Source organism: Brugia malayi, assembly GCF_000002995.4.
Source record: "Brugia malayi strain FR3 genome assembly, contig: Bm_v4_Chr3_scaffold_001, whole genome shotgun sequence".
In the NCBI taxonomy this organism is placed as follows: Eukaryota; Metazoa; Nematoda; class Chromadorea; order Rhabditida; family Onchocercidae; genus Brugia; species Brugia malayi.
The window spans coordinates 4,423,263-4,437,142 of NW_025062477.1; the positions used below are offsets into that span (position 1 = coordinate 4,423,263).

Below are 13,880 nucleotides of genomic sequence, written 5' to 3' on the forward strand. Positions count from 1 at the left end.
GCAAGCATATTTTGGAATGATTTTACGATATATTTTTAAATTAAATGTTTTATATGCTGATTGTGATCTTTTCAATGATATTTCAAGAATAAAAATCGTAAATGATATGTTTTTCTTTTTTTTTTTTTTTTTTTTCAAATTTTTATTAATTTTAGATTAATTGATAATTTGAACAGAAAAAAAAGTATGAATTTCATTTTAACTTAAATTTGAAACCGTATTCATTATTTTAAATTTTCAATTAATTTTAATATTAGAAAGTAAAAATTACTTCAATTGGCTGGAAAAAAATGGATTATAATAATAGTAAAAATAGAAAGTTATGAAGGAAATAAAATTTTTCATTATTAGATACTTGAAAAGGCGTCATAATGGTAGCCGAAAAGAGAAATTGTCAAGTTAAACTGTAATTTTTTTGCAACAAAAAAAAAAAATATATTTATATAGTAGCTAGAAAAAAAAAAAAGGAAGAACTGTCCTTCGGATGTCACATACATTTTCCATAATTTCTACTTTTTTTTAAATGTCTCTTCATGATTAAAGAAAAAAAAAACTGAATATGAAAGTTTCTTTTTAAAAACTTTCATTAATAATCAGCGCATTTGAGAATGGTTTATTAGTGGAAAAAAGGTTTTTTCATTTACTTCCGGATGATTAACATAATAATATTATTGTTAGATTAATGAAGTAAGTTATTACTTCTAACAATTTATATCAATTAAAAAGAAATTTGTTAAGCGGTAATGTCCATTATATGATCAGCAAATTGTTATTTCTTGTAATTTATAAATGAATTACTACTGGAAATGTAAAAATTTTTACACAAAGCAAATTAAAAAAACAACAAAAAAAAAAAAAAAAAATAAAATTAAAACAAATGACAAAAGTGTAAAAATATTACTAAAGTTTTGTCTTTTTTTTTTTAAATTTCCAATTAGATATAGACGATGAAATTTCATTTCCAATTACTTTAACTTTAATTATACTCTAAATTCTTGCAATCAATATTTTATTGATTGCATTTCAAATATATTACTTTCTCATCTTTATTTTCTACCACAATAATACATTTATATGAATTTGTAACAGTAATCAAATTTTCTCACACCGAAATACTTCCACATCATAAATTTCATTTTACTTTGGAAAAAAAAGAAAAAAAAGGATGATTCAGAATTTATAGAACTTCATTGAGCATTAATTATTGTCACATCTATGCTTATTGACCTTCATAGTAACTTGCATAATGAATTCAATTGAACGGAACTCCTTAAAATGAGTTAAAGTTCTAACAAAATCAAAAATTGAATTAAAATAACTCTGATAGTTTGATCTGATAATTGTTATCAAAATGATCATAAATGACCTTTTCTATACCTTTTCATTCTACACTTTTATTAATATAATGTGATGCTGAAGTTATTATAAGTTAAATTCAAATTATTAATGAACAAAAATTATTGAAAATGAGTTTAATTCATATCAATTAATTTAGTATTTATTAAATTGTTAATGTATTGGTGAATTAACTTTTAACTTTTTTTTCTTTTTCTTCTTCTTCTTCGTCGTCAATCTTTTCTATGTGACACTTTTTTTTTTTTTTTGTTTAGAGTACCGCCCTTACGTCATTTTCATGCTTATAAAAGCGTAATAAGGAAAAGAAAAGTATTTAGAATTTTGTATTTAATTTCGATTAATCATAATTTCACTTTATGAAATATTTTGTTGACTTTTTGTTTTTTTTTTCTTTTTTTTTTAATTATTTCATTACTTTTTTAGATTTAGGCGAAATTTTACAATCAATCAACAATTTCTGCTTCAATAACATTTCGTTGAATATCACTACTGATCTTATGAATATTGCTAACTGTCTAGTTTAATTCCTTTTCTATTGATTTCTGATTTTGGGATTAATTCAAATTACATTTACAATTTCCATTTCTGATTATGATATTTGCTTTTCAAGTAGCTATTACTGTTTGCATATTGCCAAATTTCATTTCTACCACATATTATGATAACAGTATTGTTGGTAAGATATTTACTTTATATTTTATTATTGAAAAAAGAAAAAATAAAATTTATTACTAAAAAAATTTGTTGAAAAATGTTTATTGTTTACAATTGAGTGTTACACTTTCATTATTCGAATTTTAATGCTGAAATTTAAAAATTAGATATTTTTAAAAGTCAAATATTTTCTTTTCTTTTCTTTTTTGATAAACTGAAAAAGAGAAAAGGGTAATTTAGGAGAAGAAAATAAGAAACTATTAAAGATAAAAATGGAATGAAATACTAATATCAGAGGATTATTTTTCAGAAAATTATTTGTATTACTATCACTAATGTTATCAGTTGACAAAGATGATAATTTCACTCAAAAAATATTCTAAAAGAGTTGAAAAGTGTGCTGCGAAATGATTTTGCAGAAATTTTGGATAAAATTTAAAAGTTATAATTGAAGAAATCAATTTAAACAATCAAAAGTTCAAAGTATCAAAGCAGTGAGCAAAAGATAATTAATTAATTCATTGCTATTATCAAATACATTAACAATTGTATTGCGAGAGAGAGAGAAAGTTTAAAATAATCTCAGTAAATAAAATGGTAAATAAAATAGTAAGTAAAAAATAGTAAATAGAAAAAAATAGATAGTAAATAAAATATTTGAAGTCAGTAAATAAAATAATAAGTAGAAAGTAGTAAATAAAAAAAAGTAAATAGTAAATAAAATATTTGAAGTAATTATTTAATTTCATATTATTTGTTGTTATTCAATTATTGTTATCATTATTTTAATGAATTTATCATGAATCCATCAAATTTATTACAGGTGTTCCAAAGGTACAATGCATGGAAGATCGGATGAAATTGACATTCCATACCGCAAAACCATTTACAGGTCGCGTATTTGTGAAAGGTATGGTTGACAAAGATCAGTGTGTCAACTCATTTATTGGTAATAGAAAACTTGAAGTGCAATATGAAATAATTAATGGACAATGTAATATGCGCCGTTCTAGAAAGGTTAGCTTATAGAAAGAATGAATAAATATTAAATAAAATATTTGAAAATAATTTTAATTCTAAAAATTTTTAAAAATTTACAAAATTTTAAATTGAAATCTTATTTGAGCAAATTTTAACTTCTTTAGATACTATCATACCCTGTATTTTCTTTTCTCATTTGATATTGATAAAAAATGTAAAGTGCATTTGATATAATTTTATCAGTTATTTTTGTAATTGTAAACATGTAAATATCTTTAAAATCATACAATAATTTGTCAACAAATTATATTACTAATGATATCTAGAATTGTTTGTAATAGTTATAATATTTTTTACATTTTTTTCTAGCATAATTTAGAATAAAAGAATTTATTTCTTATCATTGAATGATAAATTTATTCAAATTTGATAAGGAAAATTTTTATTGAATTTGTTATTTCTCTATATTTGTTTGCAAATTTCTTAAGCACACATAATTTGAGGTAGTGAATTCCTCGTTTAATTAAGTTTGAATTCCTGAAATTTGATTTCCTCGTTTAGTCTAATTAAGCTTAATTATTCATTGCTACTAGCTACTGCTAATTTTATTCTAATTAATTTAGCAGTTTTAGTGCTTCTTTTAAACTTACATCTTTTTCCTCAGTTCAAAATGGAATTCAAAAACTGAGTTTTTTATCCTACGAACAATTTTCATTAGCTTTCTGTTAAAGTATGCTAATATGCACTCTGATTCAAAATATTTTGCATTCTCTTTTTTTTTTCTCCTATCATTTCGCTTTTTTATTATTTCTCATTTGTTTGTTAATTTTTAAAAATATTTCAAAAAAAAAAAGAATTCACTTTTATTCGAATTTTTTTAGAGAAATTTAAGCATTTTAATGCAAAAAAAGAAAAACTTATTTTACTAAAATTTTGCTTGCAAAATTTTAAAGCAAAAATTATAAAACAAAATGCTAAGGGTCAAAAATACTGCGAATAATCCTGGGAAAATAGATTTACCCACGGGAATAGGAATACTATTTCTATATTATCGTATGATATTGTATTAATGATACTTTTAAAAAATTTGCAGCTTTTAGAGAATTAAAGAATTTAATATAAACATGTAATTTGATAAATAAGTAAATTAGTTAATTAAGCGGGTTTTCAAATATTGAAAAAAAAATGATTTGATAATTTTGAATTTAAGGAATTTGATAAAAAATGATAAATAAAAAAAAATATATATATAATGGTAAAATATAAAATCGATAAAAATATATAATCGATAAAAATATAAAAAAAACTAGTAGTAGTATGTTTTTTTTTTTTAACATTAAATATTTGTTTGCTTTTTTTTCAATTAATATTTAAAGATTTAATTAAAAAATAGATAAATAAAAGATATATAAAAGAGAAAAATGAATATAAACAAAAGAGAAAAAAAATTTTTCAATAATTTTTTTATATGAAACACAGAGTGTGTGTGTGAAATTCTGACCTGAAATTCATTTACTAGGCTTGATTTGAAATGCTGTACCAGAAATTAGCATAACTTACGTGTTAAAAATACGTAAGCATATAAACACGTTTGTCACGTCCGTGTGTATTAGTTGAGAGGGATAACAATTCAATTTTAATGATAAAAAAGCATTCAAAGCAATTTTTTAATTCTAATTTATTTTAAATTTATTAAGTAGAATTCATCTGTTCATTTTCTTATTATACTAGTTAGATAATCGACGGAATCAAAATTATAATAAACTTTATTATAAATTAATTCAATCCTTTATTAATAAAAATTAAATTAATTCAATTCCTTATTAACAAAAAAATTAAATTAATTCAATCCTTTATTAGCAAAAATATTTTTTTTTTTTATAGATTGGTCCTGAATTAAAAGGTATCGAGCAGTCTATCACTATAATTGTTTCATTTCACGATACCTTCACCACAAAAATTGACCGTGCATTCCGATGTACCTGCTTTTACTTGGAAGCTGATCGAGTCGTTACTGTTCAATTTGATGTTAGGTGACAGTTATTCAAATTATCTAATTTGCAAATTTAAAAAATGTTGCTAATTTGCTTAATAGCTTATTGTAAAATTTTCTTATTTGAATTTTTAAAATTTCCTATTCAATATTTTTGCTTTATTCGTTGTCAGCTAACTATGAAAGGAATAAGGCAAAAATAAGTGTTTTATCTCATTAATTAAGAGAATAAATTTATGTACTAAATTTAAGTATGATTCCAACAACGGATTTAATTGATACTGCTCGAATGCCACTTTGTACCTATACTGTTCGACGAGATTCAATAACCGGAAAAACTGTTTCATTTGCAACTATTGGTGATCCTGTTATTCACGTTTGGCAATGCGAAAGCGGTAATGTCCCAATTTGCTTTCTACAAATTGCGCAACAGGATATTATGACAATTAGATGAATATGTCATCAATGCGGCATTTTTGTTTCAGATATGTTTTCCATTCTTGTGCACAGTTGTTTTGTGGATGACGGAAATGGACGTGAAAAAAAGCTACTTATTGATGAACGCGGGTTTGTCACTTTTATTTACATTAAAATTTCGAATTTCTTCCTTATTCGATAGAAAAAAAAAAATTGTCACATATAAGTGACATGCAAGTGTCAATGTCAAATTACTAATCTTGTCATTCTTTAGTTGCGCAATTGAACCAGCAATTATACCTGATTTAACATATAATGAAAATGGAAATATGGCTTTTTCTAAAGTAAATGTTTTTAAATTTGCTGATAAATTGACGACTTATTTTCAATGCGCTGTTTCCACTTGTATGCGCTCAGAAGGAAGATGTAATGAAAGAATTGTTAGTGTTAAAATTTGAATTAAAAATTAATTATTGCTGTACGTGTTTGTTTGTTTTTATCATTTACATATAAAATTTATTTGAAAAATTTAATTTAAAATTTAAATTTTCACTTAAAAAAAAACAAACATAATCAAAATTTAAAACATAAGAATTTGTCCAAAAAAAAACAATGTATTAATTTGTATAAAATTGATTGATCTTTTCAGCCACCATTTTGTGCTAATGATCGAATAGAATATTTGGGATCACGAATAGCACAACGATCAACAAATGCAAATACAACAGAATTAAGTGAAAAAACAACAAAGACAATTTTTAAATATCGAAAATTACGAAGTGTTATGAAGCCAATGAAATCATTTTTGTTGGAAAATCAAACTTTATCAAAGGGATATGATGAGTACACGATGGATTTATCAGCTGATAAAATTGTTGTGCTAGATTTAGATGAAGAAAGACCGAATGCAGAAAATTCTTTATCAACTCAGGTAAAATTTTATTGTAATTAAATTGCAATTGATATAAGATATTTTTATTGTTGTATGTATTAATTTTGCATACAGTAGATGTGGTACGTTTTTTAAATTTTATTTATTTTTTTTTTTTTTTTTTTATAGCCAAAATTATTTAATTGTTAAAGTTTGATTTGTATTTTAGACTTTGATCAGATTATAATGAATTATTCAATTTTTACAAGCATAATAAAAATATAATACTTTTCTACATTTTTCTTTTCTTTTTTTTTAAGCTAGAAAATGAAATGTCAAAAAAGCAGATGCGATTACAAACTGATGGAAAATTTTGTTTGAATTTCTCGACAGCTATACTGTTAAATATAATCATTTGCTTATCATTTGCTGTACTGATCGGTGGATTTATTAGGATGTTATGGATGAGTAAAATGGCTGATAAATTATCACTATGAAATGATAACAGAAATGATCGTTTTGATCACTATGGAATAGATCAATGATTACTTTAATTTTATTTTCAGTTTAGTTAGAATTAATAAAAAAAATAGTGATCAAATTTGATGCTTAATTTTTAAATAACTTACTTAATGTTGTTTTACAATTAACTTCTTCAAATTATTTCTTAATTAAAAAAAAAAAACAGGTTGATCCAGGGGTCATTGCTTTTGGATCTCATTTTACACTGGTCATTTTGTTATCAATATTAATTATGTTTACATAAATTAATTTTTTGTTAGCCTAAAAGATCAAAAAACAAAAAAACAAAAAATAAAAACAAAAAATTTGCTTCCATTGGGATATATAATCATTGTTTATTCTTTTCTTCCAAAGTTTATAAGATGGAATTTTATAGTTCTAATTGTTGATAAGAATCTTTTGATATTTATATGTTACAGAATAAAAAATTATTACTTATTATTACTTATAATAGTTTTGAACTCAGAATCAATTGAATGTTAATAATGTTTATAAACATAGAAATGTATTGAGAGATTTTTTTTTTTTTTTTCAAAAATAATTCAATTATATAATACATTGCAATATTTTTGTTGTTTAGCTTATTTTCAATGAATAAATACAAAATGCTTAAAATTTTGAAATTTCTTAAAAATACAAAATTTGATTTTTTATTAGAAATGAATTGAAATATATTGTTTTTTAAAAAAATAAAATTCCATTAAATATGTAGAATTTATCCAAATTGTTATATATTTGATATGAATAAATGAAAGTTTGAAAATAAAAGTGAAATTGAAAATGAAAAATTGATTTAAAAGTGATTATATTCTCTCTTATAAATTGATCAGATTTCAGATGCATAAGAATACTTTTCTATTTCTTAATCGAATGCTTTTCAAACTTGATAAATAAACTTATCATCAAATAAAACAAATTAATTTTTTATTTATAAATCAAATTGAACTTATTTTTAACAAATTCTTTCTAACACAAAAAAAAAAAATTTTGATAAATTTCTGTTGGCGATTTTACTATCAATTGTGATAATTGTTAGATAGAAAAATATTTCAAATAATGTATTTGTACTTATCAAGTTTACTGATTATTTTTATATATATATTTTTTTGTACTAATCTAGAAATGATCAAACTGATTAATAGAATTTGATTGTGAGTAGATGAAGGAATTAAAATTAAAATTGTTGATAGAAGAATGATAACTTTATCCAATAACATATCATTTTGTATGAAATGATATCTCAAAACTGCATTGATAAGTATAATCAAGAATTTCAACCTGAGAAAAAAAAGGAATTTTAAACCGGATTTTCTTTTTTCCTCTAATAATATGTGAAATATTTAAATGAAGAATTGATTATGATTATTTCATTGTAATTAATTTTTAAAATTTTCATTTGCTTTTTTCATATTAGTTTTATTTTCTATGAATGATCATAAATTCTCGTTGTTTATCTCTCATCCATCGTTTAATTTCTCATAAAATTAATAGTATTTCAGCTATTTTTATGCAAAATATTTACTCAATTTGTTATTTTTATATTATATTTACACTTTTACATAATAATTTCATAAATGGATTAAACTGATATTTTATCATTGTTATCACTTTTAGCACTGATAAATGAAAGATGCATATGAATCTGATAAATATTGCTTTTATGTTATATCACTTTCTTATACTGAATCCAATACTGTCATCGACGAAGCTTGTGACGATGTCATACGTCGATTACGTAACGCACGTTGTACAGGACATACCAGTTCAATATGTTTGTTTAAATAACTTTTTAATGCAAATAATTTCCTGCAACCAGGACATTCGTACTTTTTGATATCTGAAAGCTTAGATTTGTAAAAGTGAAATATGTTATCAACAATACTATTGATAGGTGATAATAATGATGATAAGATTGATAAAATTACTAAGACAAAGGCATCGCCACATTTTAATATATTTTTAAATGCTAGAATTAGCAAGAAATTTTGAATTTTAAATTTAATTACTTATCAAAATTAAGAAAAAAAGAAATTAAAAATGAATTGTACTATGAGTAAAACAAAATTAAACAAAGTAAATAAAAAGTAAATGTTATGTTTTTGTGTCATAAAAATTATCTATTTTAGCTTAAAAAAAAAAAAAAAGGAAAAAAAAAGATGAAAAATGATTGGTTGGGATGACAATAAGCTATTTAGCTTATAAGTTTGAGTAAAATTATGTAAAAATGAGTGAAATTTAAAGAAAGAAGCAGCTGCTAACTTGTAGCTTACTTAATCCTACTTTAAGTCATACTAAAATTGCATTCATTCATTGCACAACACCTTTAGCAATTTGTCATAATGTCATATTACTTCATAATTCCGTTAGTGTTGACCAAAAAAAAAAGAAAAAAACGAAAGAAAAAATCGAGAATTTTAATTTTAAAAATTTAAAAAAAATTTATGACAATAAAAGAAATCAAAAAAATCAAGAATTTTAATTTTAAAAGTTTGAAAGATTTTAAGATAATAAGGAATTCAAAAAAAAAAAAAAAATTAAAAGATTTCAGATATAGAATAAACAATTCCTTTTTTTCAAAAAAAAAAAAGGCTTACTAGAATGAGTATGCATATGAGCACGAAGATTGCTACGGTCAGCAAAAGCTTTACCGCAATGCGCACAACCGTACGGTTTTTGACCTGTATGAGCACGCATATGACCTTGTAAAAGCCACGGACGTGAAAATGTTTTACCGCATTGCGTGCATTTATGTGCTGCTTTATGTGTTAACATATGCATGCTGCAATTGTTTAATGATAAACAATTTTATTGTCTAAACTTTTAGATTATATAACTATTCATCATTTACAAAAAAAAAAAAAAGTCTCTCAAAAAATTTACCACAAAATTTCATTGTTTCATTTTTAGTAAATTTTAGATTTAAAAAAAAAACGAAAAGCTGAATGAATAATATTATTTTATACCTAAGCGCAGGCATGCTTACATAAATTCGATCACAATTTGGACATTGTTTCGCATAAGGACTATCTAATGGTCGATGTGTTTGTTTATGTCGTGATAAATTTGATGTTGTCGCATATGATTTACCACATTGATTACAAATTAATCTACCTGGTAGACTAATGGTTGATGTCTAAAAAAAAAAAAAAATGGAAAAATATTTGTTCACATTGATAATATTATCACAAAATATTACATTGTAAATAAAAATTGCTTGAGAAATAAACAAATCAAAGTATGTAATTCGTTTTTGCAGTAAATAATTTCAAATGATTGTCTCAATTTAATGAAAGTAAAATTTTAGTTATTTCCGGTGTACAATGCAAGTTTTTTTTTTTTTTTTTATAGTTTTAAACATTGTTTTGTAAAGTTTAATAATTTAAGAGAGAACCTCTTTATCAGTATTCAATTCTTTCCTACGTTTTGATCGTCCATCTGTTGATTGCAAAGCATCAAGTGTATATCTAGTTGTACCAGCTTCGCACATTTGAACATTTGAAGTGGAAAATTCCATCTAAAAAAAAAAAAAATTAACATAAGTAGAATCTACCTGAGATTAAAATGTTAATTAAAAAGTTTAAATATGAAGATTTTATTGAAATATTTGACTCACCTTGGGGAAATTGCTTTCTGCTAATGTCATATTTATGGTAGTTTTGGACGAATTTGTTTTACCCAGTAAACTTTCTATTGAAAATGCATCAACTTTACAGTTTGTTGTCTAAAATATAAATGATTAATGAGAGTTTTATTAATTCTAACTATAACTTTTTTAAAAAAAAAAAAAAAAAATGTTTCAATTTTAAAAAAAATAAATATACTTTGTTGGATGTATAAAATGAATAATTCATACAAATATATTTTTCTTTCCAGTATTTCAAGCAATAAAAAAAAGTAGAAATTACAATATAAATAGTAAAAAATAGACTGATATCTGTTTTGATGAAATTAAATACATTTCATTTTTGATTTGAAAAATTTTAAACCTCTACAATTAAGAAATTAATAAATATGATGATTCTAAAACAAAATATTACTGAATATAGATTACAATATTGCTATTTATTTTCAACTAATGTGTTTTAAATAATTTTCAAGTAATCATCTTTCATTTATTTACTCAATATGAAATTCATTACTTTTAACGCTTATTATTACTAAATTTTTTTTTTTTTGACAAAAACAAAAAAACTTCAAAAATTTATTTTTAAACTTAAAAATTAGGAGTTAAAATATATTACCAAGATAGTATAGTTATTCATTTTGTTGACTTTTTCTGAGTTCGATAAATAAAGTTTGATAGTAATATTTTAAGAATCGAATTCAAAATGTGAGCTGTTTGAATTATTCCATTGCATTTAAATGCTTATTGCTGTGACAGTGAAACATTAAACATAGTGGACAAATGCGCTATATCACTTAGACAGATCTATTTTGAATTGTTTAGCTTTAAATAAATTTCACTGAGTAAAATTTGTGACAATTAAATGAGAGGAGAGAAAAGAGCTTTCAGATGCAAATGGTGGCAGTGGTAGTTTCAGTTCATTTCTTTAAAGGTAAATTTCCTTCCTTTTCTGGTATCATTTGGGGACATAATTGGTGTTGTATGCATCTGAGTGGGGACAATCAAGCTTTATGAAAAGATCTCAATTATTTAAGTTTGAAAATTTTTGGAAATAATTCATATTGCTTATTTCATTTTTATTTCATTTCTTTTTTTTTTTTTAAAGTTTTAACAATTTTTTTTCTCTTTACCAAGAAGTAAAGAGAAAAAAAATTGTTTTTTTTTCTCTTTACCATAAAGATAGCCTATAATAATATCTTAGTTTAAAATACAGTTGAGAAAGTGAGAATAATCATTTAATAGTAAAACAATGAAGTCATTCTTATCAGTTCGTTATCAGAGCCTAAGGCTTTTTAACATCAAACTCTAAATGATTGCCATTGTTAAGACTATTTTAATTTTCATTTATTTCTTCAAATGCTAATCGATTTGAACCAGCAATGGTTTCACTTAATTTTATCAGTGTAGTTGATAATAACATTCACTTTTTCTTATCAAAAACTAATATGCAAATGAATTAAACCATTTTAATTACTTTGTTAATTATTAATTTAAATACCTTTCTTTTATTTGATGTACCCAGTTCAATACTTGAGGAAGAAGTACTAGGTAAACATAATGACTGATTGAGTATTTCTGTCCTATCAGGTCCATTCTTCAAATACATATTTAAATGTGGTGACAAATCTGAAAATGGTATTACGGTGAAAAAAAAAAAAAAGAAAGAAATGCTAGTTTAATATTTCCAGTTGAAATAAAATTTTATTGTATCAACAATCAACAACTTGTTTGATTAAATTGTTTAATTCTTAATTCGAATTGTTTCGCTGTGTTTGTCTCTAAGACAACAATTTAAAACTTAATTATAGTTCAAAAAAATCCTCTCTTCTCACCTACATATTCTCAACTATGTAAATAAATAATAGATAAACAAGCAAACAATAAAACAAATCAATCGATGTAAAAAATCATAAACAATAATTAAATCAATAATAAACAAAAATTTTTTGATATTAATGGAAAATATAAGACAAAAAGTTGCAAATGACTATGAGAATGAAATAAAATGCAAAGTGAAATTGATCAAATTTTTGCTAATATTTTTATTAGTTACATATTTGAATTCATTTCTATTAGCATAAAAGTTGATTATTTAGAATTATTTAATATATATAAATTAGAAACTTTTGTTTGTTGTATATTTTAATTCATTTTTATTAGCATAAAAGTTGATTATTTAGAATTAATTAGAAGTATTAGAATTATTTAATATACATAAATTAGAATTATTTATTAATTTTTTCAAATATAACAATATATTGCTTATAAAATAAATTTTATAACTTACTGTATGTATCAGTGTTAATACTTTTTGTTGTGACAGCATTTTTAGATAATTCCACCGATGGTTGTGTGAATATTGGTATTGCCAAATGCGATAGTAAAAATGGTGTAAATAATTTGAAATTAGATTCAATATTATTTGTGAAAATCATATTCGAAGAAGAGTGTGACAGTTGATTCTGATATTGATGTTTTGTGATTGAAGTTGAATGCAATGTTGGCGAGAAATATCGTTGCTCATCTAAGTGTGTAGCATTTGTTGTTGTTGTTGATGATGGCCAATTCGACATTAAAAAATTCTGAAATTTTTTTTTTTTTGTTAAAATTTTTTTACTAGCAAAATTTTTTACATACAAGTTAAGGAATATAGTTTAAAACTGAAATATCAAATTTCAGTACAAATTAAAAATAAGCAAAAAAAAAAAAAAAGAAAAACATTGGAATATTTTTTGAAATTTTTATGTAAAAGAATTTTTTGTAACATTTATTTATAAAATATTGAAATATCTAAATTTAATGCTTTTTAAAAATTTTTTTTTCTTTTTCAATTACAACAAAATCAAATTTATAAGAAGCAAATTTTTTTTTTTTTTTTTTGAAAGTAAGCTATCAAACTACTGTTGAACTAAAGTAAATGGTGACCATCATTATCTCATATCTGACCCTCTTCCTAAGCTTTTCATACAAATTTCTTCTTGAGAAAAGCATTTCTGGGATGGGTCAAAGAGCGGTGTCAATGATTATGTAAAATGGGCGTGTCAACATTATGGATTAAGCATCTTATTGGTTGACCTATCATTCAAGCACAATTGCTTTTTCATTCTTTTTTAGAATTATGCATTTCTTGAGGAAAGGGAGGATGAAGAGAAAGCCGTAATGTTCCTTCAAAATGAGATATACACTACTGAAATGAGTACTTTTCGACCTTAGCTTCAAATGAGACAAATAGTCTCTCAATCTGAGGCTATCATTAATTTCGTTTTAAATTTGCTTATAAGCAAATTGCTGATTGTTTCATCAAGTAAATATTTGTATTAAATTTGTTGCAAAAATTTTATACTTTAATTAAAAATAATAGATATGTTTTGGTGAATTAAAATTTAAATCTTTTTTACAAAAGATTTTTATTGTCATAATTTATGGTTAGCTGAATTAGAAATAATGAAATGATTGAAATT

General features: G+C 23.1%; 2 protein-coding genes across 2 annotated transcripts; one reads left to right on the forward strand and one right to left on the reverse strand.

Annotated features, from left to right (window-relative positions):
• Positions 1 to 1,947: 1,947 nt before the first annotated feature.
• On the forward strand, positions 1,948 to 6,769 carry Bma-cutl-10 (Uncharacterized protein; the record flags this gene model as incomplete). The annotated part of the gene is made up of 8 exons (XM_043079965.1): positions 1,948 to 2,032; positions 2,834 to 3,027; positions 4,876 to 5,024; positions 5,237 to 5,379; positions 5,470 to 5,551; positions 5,676 to 5,841; positions 6,051 to 6,332; positions 6,593 to 6,769. 8 exons carry the CDS (start codon positions 1,948 to 1,950, stop codon positions 6,767 to 6,769), a joined length of 1,278 nt encoding a protein of 425 aa, XP_042935899.1.
• A 1,701-nt stretch (positions 6,770 to 8,470) lies between these two features.
• On the reverse strand, positions 8,471 to 12,992 carry Bma-ces-1 (CES-1, putative; the record flags this gene model as incomplete). The annotated part of the gene is made up of 7 exons (XM_001893854.1): positions 8,471 to 8,631; positions 9,389 to 9,573; positions 9,758 to 9,927; positions 10,186 to 10,308; positions 10,408 to 10,515; positions 11,918 to 12,045; positions 12,707 to 12,992. The coding sequence occupies 7 exons, from the start codon at positions 12,990 to 12,992 to the stop codon at positions 8,471 to 8,473; spliced, it is 1,161 nt and encodes a 386-aa protein (XP_001893889.1).
• Between the last annotated feature and the right edge of the window lie 888 nt (positions 12,993 to 13,880).